The following is a 10000-nucleotide window of genomic DNA, read 5'->3' as shown; positions in this document are numbered from 1 at the left end:
CAGAAAGGAGGACAAAAGCAGTTTCCTGACCATATCTTGAAAACTCTGTCCAACACAGTCATGCGGTTACCTTAAAATTCTGGCCTTATCATTGCATCCACCTGCTAGGCTCATGTTAGACTTTTGCACCAAGTTGAGGATGGTGGAAGAAATTTCTCTAAGTGTACCGCCTATGCTGTGGGTCTTCCAATGGGAAGGCAAGAGGTGGGTCTGGTGAGGAGCAGTATTAAAGGGACATTTGGCGCCCAAAAGATAGCCTGGAAGTAAAAAGTGCTGAAAGGGCAGGAGAATGAGGATCCGTGGGAGAGCTGTATTATGCTCAGGAAAAACAGCAAGGGATCCCGGGGAGTTGCTGTGGGCGGGAGACTGAAGATTGAAGTAAAGTAAGCTTGAGGGTTAAGGAAAGATATGTGGCAGGAAAGGTGAAAATGCCATCACAAGAGAAGTACATACTCAGAGCTCTCATTAGCCAGGGGATCAGTGAAGGCTATTGCAAGTAGTCCAGCCTTTGGGAATTTGACTGTAAGTGGACCCACTGCATGGAAGCTTGCAAGCTTGCACAACTCAATCACTAAGCTTTTTAAATAAGAAAGAGGGAGGTTTTGCCTGCTAGGCAGGTCTTTCTATGTTCTTGGAGATCTAATTATTTCTTATTGCTTTAACATTTTTTACTGTTAAATTCTCTATATCCTAAACGAAAATAGTTCTGGTCTCAAGAATTGGAAAATATTTTTTTCTTTAGGCAAGGACGAGGAAAAGTGTGACAGAATGTACTTGCTTATCAGGTCTCTTGTAAACTGTAACCAGTATTTATTTTTGTATTAGTACCTACGTAACATTCTGTAGTTTTTAAGTCCCTCCTCTCACATTTGTAAGATATATAGATATAGTTCAATCCACTACGAAAAAATACTACATTTTGGTATTATAAATTAACACCAACTCAATTTGTCAGAGGTTATGGAGTAACAGAATGAAATAAACTTTCCCTAAGCTTCCTTCTTCCCTGGTTTTTAATGTTATAAAGGACTGACTTAAAACATTAAAAAATGTAATGATTAAACTAGCATTAAAATTTGTGGACTTAAAAGGAAGACTGACCATTAAACTAAAACTTGATATACATTTTCACCTGTTTGAGAAATAGATGCTCAGTATGGAAATTATATAAATGTATGAGGCTAAAACAAGACTTTAGATATAAAGATTAATGTACAAATATAATTTTGAAATATATGTGGGAACAATTAGTTCATCAGAATCATCAGTATTATCATTTCCCTTCCGATCATGCTTGCGAATGGAGACCATGGAACTCTTAAGATGCAGAATCATAATGTTACAGTAAAATACATCTATATAGCTACCATTCTTTCAGATTTGCTGTTGTACTATATTTAAATGAAATAGCATAGAGAATAAGTACTTATTTTAGTATTTTATACTATATCCATAATGAAATTTTTATGTCTTGTTACTTGTGTTTTAAAACTTAGGTTAATTTTAATCCTGAAGTAAAACATAACATACTGAGTTGCTAAATTAATTAATAGCTGATTGAAGTGAAAGATAAGATTTTCATTTGGTCAACTCTTATGTTTCCCTGATGTTTGTCATTGTTGAAGATCTAACAGTATTCTGTTCGCTAAAGATAGTCATGACCATTATTTTTAAAAATCACCATGTTGAAATGTCTCTACAACTTGGTATGTTTGACATATTAACCTTTTTGAATGAAAATTTGAATTTTTACTAATTAAAATTGTTGGGTTTTTTTTCCCCCAGGAAGGTAACCTTAATTTGTGGATAGCATTTTAGGCATTTTGTTTAAACAAGTGAAGAGCAGTGGCAGATACTTTGTAAACAACTTAATTTTCATTTACTTACAATCATATCACTTGTTATAATAAAGATCATAACACTTGCTGTAAAAATAGATATCCTTTCCCAAATCATGTTTTAAAAGACATCCTGTTTCAGTTGTTTAAAATTAAAAATACTTGTGTGCTTGTTCAATTTTTGTTCTTACACATTCAACTATGTCCTTCATATTTGGCATTTTGATTTATTAGGCAATCTTAGCATTAAAGACTTTTAGCAAAGCAGTACTAGATTTCAAATGCACTGTGCATGGTGTCCATGATGAATTAATTCCACTAGAGCACAGAAGTTATCATTATTTAAATGCTAGTTTCTTTCAACAGTTTTGTAATTCAGTCAGGTTTTCAAAATCAGAATTTAGCTGATATTTTGAGGTAAATGTATGTGGTTTCTTGTTGCATATGTAGGTTTTCCTCATACTGAACGCTTTCTGGTGTAAATTTACGTAGGAATATTTAAGAATATTTAATATTGATAATTTAAAAGTGATTAAGAATTATTTAAGAGTACATGATAACTTTTTGATTTCATGTTTTTCTTTATATGTCATATTCAAAATCTTTTGGATTCAATGTACATATTTGGTTGATAAATTAGACACTGGAAGATATTGGACATGAAATATTCTTTGATATCACTGTAAATAATTTTGTTTAAGAAAAGTTCACAGAAATAGTTAAAACTTTTTATATGGACTATTATTTATTCTCAGTTTCTCAGGAAGTCATTTTCTCCATCCATTTGCTCTAATTAAATGGTAAGATGGCAAAAAAAAAAAAAAAGAGAGAGAGATTTAATATGAAGACACCAAGATTATAAGATGGAGTGTCCACTTATGTGGACATAATATGGGGAGCATGGGGGTGGTAGAGGTTACTTTTCCCTTCTTACCATCCTTGACATATATAGTTTGATCAATCAATGTACCCACATCTATCTGTCTATCTACACACATACATACACATATATGCACACACATGGGGTAGGGGATGGAAGAGAAGAAGGAAGGGAGAGAGGTCAGAAAGATGAGAGAGAGAGAACCTGAGAGAGAGAGAGAGAGAGAGAGAGAACCTGAGAGAAAAGAAGCTGAGTAAGCAACAAGGGCCAATAGTGTCCCTGGTGGTCGTTAACAGTTAACTGTACTGGCCCAGGTCAAGTATCGAACTTTTGAACATTGTAGTGAATATGGAATAGGATATATGCAGGTTTCTGTTATCGCTCTGGCAAATGTCTATCTCAACACATGATACAGTTTTATACCAATGGAACCTATAACTCTAAAAGGAAAAAAATAAAACCAACAAGTCTAGCATTCAGTACTACCCTATCATAAAGTAAGGAGGTCTAATTGAGCTATGTCTTTATATCCTGCTATTTGTACAAATAAAAGACTACATCTTGATGCAAAATAAACACAAAAGCACTGTTGTGACTATAACAGGGAGTCATATACTAATTTATATAATAAGTGGTTGTGCACGCTTTATTCAAGATTATGGCTGCAAGAAATGGCATGAATTGCTGGGTGTGTTTAATGCTGGATTATAGCAATTTGAAACATGTCAAACACATGGCTAATGCCTCATGCTTCACTCATTCTTGCGTAAACCTGCATAGCCACCATCCATTATACCCTTGGTAACAACACAATTCTGCAAGTAAATATTGTTACACTAAGTAACCTTTCAATTCAAGTTGTTTAGGAAGAGAAAATGCAATCTTGTGCAGTCAGTTCCAGTGTCAGTTTAATGTTTCAAAAGGGAAGTGGTGTAGAGAATAAGTATCTGTACAGTGACTTGCTTAAAGAAAAAAAAAGAAGAAAGAAAAAGGAAAGAAAGGAAAACTTAATGCAAGGGAGAAAAGTAGAACTGTATCATTGGAGTGCAAGATCTGAAGAGTCATTTTCTGATGTGGCTGAAAAGTTGTGTATGATGAAAGATTTAAAGGTTTAACTAACAGTTCAGACAAACATTAAGACAGCGACTCCCAATTTCACCTTTTCCTTTAATGATCTGGAATTTATTTTCACTGATTTTTGTAAAATGTTTGTGGTAGGATTGAGAAGAATGAATAATTTAGTTTGATGTGTTTGGGATCACAAGCACATCCACTTGGAAAGAATATGCTGAATTTGTAATTATTTAAAATATACTTTAAAAGGTAAACAGCACCTCACATTGTGCCAGACATATTTTCTCTAGTAGAAAATAGGTGTGGAGATATCACTAGGAGAAACTCAGTATATCCTGGACAGCATCTTCATTATCCTTGAAGATAGATCTCCTTTATAGTGGACATGCTCCAAGCTGTCTTCTTTAGGTGATATGTACATTAGAATCCTCTGATCACACAATTGCCCTTCTTTTTGCCTATTAATGTTGGGTCAGATGCTTTTGTTCTGTAGAGAAAAAAGTGCTATCACTGTTACTGTTTTTCTTAAGCGTGATTTTACTACCTTTTAGATGATTGAACCAAAAATGTGAATCACAGTTTATACTCCAGGGTTTTATAAAGTCAAAAATTCCACAAGGTATAATAAAATCCTCTGGATAATAGGAATTGGAAGTTATGTGGGTCTTTCTTTATAATTGTAATAAAAATTTAGACCCATGACTCTGCTTGTTGATTATTCTTAATTATTTGATGGCCTTGATTATAATACAATAATATATGCAGAATTCTTTAATTCATCCAATTAGTTCCGACATTAACTACACAAAGGTTAATATTAAATACTGCCATTTGTCTGCTACATTTGAAAATAGAGTTTTTTAAAATTTTTATTCTTTTTGTTGCAAACTCCACCCAGAGATAATAAGTATTTCAAATAAATTTGGATGATGAAGTAAAAATATATACATACACATACACTCAAGATCTATTGTCAAAAGTAAAATTTAAATGCAATATGTAGTAGAAGTTATATCTATCTGTTTCTACAGTTGCAGAGGACCCAAATTATAATTTTCATATAAGTAGTAAAGGCAATCAGACCTTTTCTCTGAATATTTTAAACATTGTGCATGTAAAATTTATGCCTAATTTGAATACTTATTAGCTGCCTAATCTCAGAAAAGAGTATTAGCTTTGTTTTTTTTTCCTATAAAATCCATCACTGTGTATCAGTTTTCATTTGTGTGATTTTTCTTTGTTAATGTTCAATAAGGTGTTTAACAAAGCCTATTTATTCATAAGCACATTTGGTTCAAAAGTTGTTTACTATATAGTTATAACAATTGCTTCCTTTGTGATTATGGGGTTTTGTTGTTGTTGCTTTTTTTTTTTTCTTTTTTATCAGAACAGCTTTAAGTTGTATATGTAGTTTTTCTTATACTGACTTGCTTTGCTAGCCCAGCTACTGGTGGTCTTTTAGAAATCAGCAGGTCTTTCTTTTTTAATTGACTTTTTAGAGTCCTAGAAATAATCTAATAATTTAGGCTTTGATGAAAAAACCTGTTAAAGCTATTAAATTATAACCATTAATTTTTAATAATTATAATATTAGTATGCAAAAAAACTCTATTGGATATGTATCTCTGTGTGTGTGTGTGTGTGTGTGTGTGTGTGTGTGTGTGTGTGTCTATGTGTGTGTCCATAATCACATTTTGTAAGAATCTGGGGAAGGGGGTTTCTCTCTGACATGAAAAGACATCAAGCTTACATTTGCTCTGTAATAAATACATTAAAATTGTTTAATGGACAAAAGTCTTAAAATATGACCAAGTTTAAAATAGTGAAATCGCCTAGTTACAAAAATTTAGATTGAGTGATAAGTTTAACGTCCTTCTTTACTTTAGGCTAAGTCCCCTGTCTGTCTAGCATTACTATTAAAGTCACAGCGCACCCAGGTTGTTTCTGAAATCCTGTCCGTAGAAGTAAATCAGAGAAGTGCAGCAATTAGGTTATAGGATAGGATTCAGATATCTCTGAGAGCCAAAAGTGATCTTTCTAAACCACAGATTCAAGATGTACTGTGAAATTCTGGTTTGTAAGAGCACATTGGTTCTTTATTTACTGCAAGGATTTCCACTGATCTTGGCAGGACATCTCATTGCTATCCTGAAAGTACAGTATATTTATGCAGTGAAAATGATAAAACATTTATTACTGTAGAGAAGGTAATATGCATAATTTATGCTGTTTTTAGCACAATCATTAGTGATATTCTTGATAGATTTTATTTCCAGCTTTCATATCTAATACATGCCTGGAAAATTAATTTTATATATACTTTCATTTATTTGCCTATGTTAAAATTGAGTTTTAAGTCATCTTCAAGTGAACAGTTTGATTGCTGCTCATGCATAAGCTTAATTACTTCCCAGGAAGGACAGTATTAAATGTTTTAAATGTCAGAAAAATAAATGAATATGAGCTGTTTGATTAAAAAAATAGGCAATATCTGACGTGTTTGCAGCAGGAGCTTTTTCTTAAAATGTCTCCAAGGCAAAATTTTATTTAGTCACAAAAAAAAGAAACCCATTATACTATTTATCATTGGTTGATACCATATGATTTGTAACACCCTTACAAAATTTTAATTTTGTATGATTAGCTGTGCATCATTAAACAACAGCCTTGCCTAAGATGTGCTGTAAAAATCTGACAGAATCAAGATAGTGAATATTTAAAATAAGGCTGTATAGTCATCCATTAAACCTTTGTAATAAAATTTTGTTTGTCATGAACTTCTGGTTGTCAAAGGTAGATAATAGGAAACATAGAACAGAGTGTGCAATCGTGCCTTCATTTAAGCTGGTTTTATAGGTAGACTTTAAAATGTGGTCGTTCATAAATGCTATTGACCATGCTCTATGCATGGTATGTTACTTTGGCTGTTAAATGTAACCACACAAAAATTGCTTATAGAAACCATAATTTCAGTGATTAGTATCTGGATAAAAGCTGAATTTGTATTGCTTTTCTTGGTAAATGACTGTTCAAGGCGGGCTTTTTTTTTTTTTTTTTTTCTTCTAAAGATGCTGTCTCTGTAATTGGCAGAGAGGGACATCTTGATAATGGAAGTGTGAAGGTGTAACGTGTGTTAATTGATACTTCTTAATCACTTTTAGGTATTAAGTCATGATGCAGGAATCTGCGACAGAGACAATAAGCAACAGTTCAATGAATCAAAATGGAATGAGCACTCTGAGCAGCCAATTAGATGCTGGCAGCCGAGATGGAAGATCAAGTGGTGACACCAGCTCAGAAGTAAGCACAGTAGAGCTGCTGCATCTGCAACAACAGCAGGTAAGTTTTGTTTTCTTCGGTGATTCCTTAAAACAAATCAGCCTGTTTGCTTCAATGGGAAAAATGTATTCGTAGCCAATTGAGCATGTTGTGTGAAGCTAAAGGATGCTGAGAATTTATTATTCTTTGGAACCTGATTGAAGGATCAGGAAAGGTAGGATTTTCATCTTCGTTACGTCATGCCGGCGCCCGAGTGCCCTTCAGGTGTCAAGCTATTAATTAAGTTCACAGGGTGATTTTCGGGAGGATCTGTAAAGCTTTGTAACAAGTATTTGATAGCTTCTAGTTTACTGTCGAACATTGTGCTGCAGAACGTGATACTTAGTTTTCCACCAGAGGGCCACATTACTTGATACTTGCTTATACAATGAATTTCTTCCAAGTCGAAGCTAAGGTGAAAAGGACCACAAGGACTTTTCATAACACAGATGCTTGCCTGTGATGGCTGCAAATATTAGCTGTTAATTAGTTGAAATTTGCTGAGAGATTGTGAACTGTCTAAACACCGTGATCGTCTGTGTTGCTTTTCTTGAAAACTCATTCCAAGATGTTTTGAATATACATCTTTTGATCACGTTAAAGAGCACTTTTTGTTTTTTGCTAGTGGCTCATAAAATGCAGTTCTCATTTAAATCTAGAGAAGTCAACAACTGCCCAATAAAGGTACACTTTTAAGTAGCCCATTATTCTTTTTCTGTGATCGATTCATTTTTCCCAGTTTTGTTTGTCAATGAAATATTCTTTTCAGCCAAAGAATAGCCACTCCATTCTTCGCTGATTCAAGTCTGTGGAAATAGTGACAGAGAACAGAAAGCCTTCAAAGCATATACTTAAATTAGGTCAGAATGAATATACCTGTTTGACAACAAGAGTATATTTGATTTGCTTTAAAATAAAGGTTATTTCTTGAAAATTCTGGATTGCATTCAGACCAAATGTTTAAAAAAATGATTAAAATGAAAATATAATGATTCTTATTGAAAAATATTTCAAATTAAGTGATATATCATTCACATTTTTCAGTTAATATATGATGAGACAGAATGCATCTCGAAAGTTAAAGCAAATGCCCACATGACAGTAAAATTTAATAGAATCGTTATTTTAAATAACAGCAGTATTTAGAAAGTTATCTTAGAGTATATGTACTGGATAATGTATTAACCTTTAGGCATTGTTTTCAAGAACAATCTTTTAAAAGAGCTAGACATAACACTTTGAACAGGTTCTGTATTATTTTGGAATTATGTCTCTTTTCACAGACAGTAGTCATTAGGAAGATAATTTTTATTTTGTTTGACCATCATAAGAATTAAATATCTACCAAAGTCCAGGATTAGCCTATTTTACAAGTTACTTTAAATTAATGCAATTTTCAGGACAGCCCTGCTCTCCCTTTAATCTATTTACAGGAAACATCATACCACTGGGGTGCTATCATATTCCTACTGACTCCCCTCAGTAAGAGTCCTAAGAATTAATAGCCAAATTCTATTTTGTGTGAGAAGACAGTAGATGGCAGTTATAAAAAGCAAGTGGAATTAACAACTGAAAATGAACATTGCAATTTAGTACTAAAAGACACTATGTTCTGAAGGGAAATGTAAAGAAGTAACTTTCTTTCTTAAGCTCTGATTAGATCTTAAAAAGAAAACAGAGTCAAATCATGGCTATGCTTTATAGTACTCTGGAGGCATTTTATGATAAATCTGTAAGGTGTGTTTATAACCTGAGTCGGAAGTTTACTTTGTTCTACACAGTTTGTTGATATAAACCATCAACAAGAGTAAATAGAAAAAGTTATGTCCTTCTGATAACCTAGAAACTCTAGTCATGTATTGCATGTTTGTGGAGTGCCTTCTGGAAGTGATTTAACACAATGGGTATAGTAGGTGTCTACAAAAGACACTTCAGGAAGTGTCTACAGGAAGATATGTAATAATTTGATAAATAAACATTCAAAAACCTTTGTAAATGTCTCTTCCCTTGGTTATGTTTTTACTATATTAATATAGGTAGAAAACTTAAGGTTATTGAATTTTTGTCCTTCCGTGAGTGTGTTTTAGAATGGGCCTTTAAGTTCATTAGAGATTGGAATGTCTTTTCTATAAAATTAATGCAGTTATTGCTTTTAATTCAAACATATTCAGTATGTTTCAGAAAAAAATAAAAACTGGAGGGAAAATACTAAGACAAATTCATAGGTGACATAATTTTACAAATTTGTCTTTCCTTGGTGATATTTAAATGTAAAGTTTTGAACAAAGAAATTACTTCTTGGTAGTAAAATGGACTAATCATTGTTGTCTGAGGTCTTTGTTTGGAAATATAATTTAGGAGGCAGTGAATGATATAAGCAAAATAAAATTTTGTTTGTCATGAACTTCTGGCAGAATGTGGTCTGTTTTGAGAACAGAATGTTTACCTTTGATTTTTATGGCTTTTTAATTTTTATAGAGGTGAGCAGTTTAACTTAAATTAACCATGTATTTAGGAGGAAGGGTTAGTGTTTGGGACACACTGTAACAAATACTTAATGATAAATGGATTGGCGGAGAAAAGGGGATTGACGAATTACAGCTAATACTTTTTCCTAGCATTTAATTTATTAATATTAAATATTTCTGAAAGCTGGAATATCTTTAAGTTTTAATATTTATGATATAATGGATATATTCATAGGAGCTACATCTTTGTTAGTATGCTTTGCTGTTTTATAGTCACTGAAAAATTAGTAATAAAAAAGCCTTCTGATGAATTACTCTCTCCTTTATTCTTTTCTAATCTTCTAAAATTAGTACTAAATACTAGAACATATAATATATGGAGGTAGCATATTTTAAATGTTGCTTTAGATTAACTACATTGA

At 32.7% G+C, this 10000-nt stretch overlaps 1 protein-coding gene across 1 annotated transcript in view; it reads left to right on the top strand.

Annotated features, from left to right (window-relative positions):
- FOXP2 (forkhead box P2) overlaps nt 1–10000 on the top strand; it is a 541506-nt gene that overhangs the window by 283961 nt on the left and 247545 nt on the right. The window contains exon 4 of the mRNA XM_032401732.1: nt 6954–7131. Coding sequence (XP_032257623.1) covers nt 6964–7131 — 168 coding nt within the window. The 5' untranslated portion in view covers nt 6954–6963. The remainder of the gene's footprint in view (nt 1–6953; nt 7132–10000) is intronic.

The sequence above is a fragment of the Phoca vitulina genome, unplaced genomic scaffold (genome assembly GCF_004348235.1).
Source record: "Phoca vitulina isolate PV1807 unplaced genomic scaffold, GSC_HSeal_1.0 scaffold4, whole genome shotgun sequence".
In the NCBI taxonomy this organism is placed as follows: Eukaryota; Metazoa; Chordata; class Mammalia; order Carnivora; family Phocidae; genus Phoca; species Phoca vitulina.
Note: the sequence above shows the minus strand (reverse complement) of the source record. Positions and strands in the feature narration are given on the sequence as shown.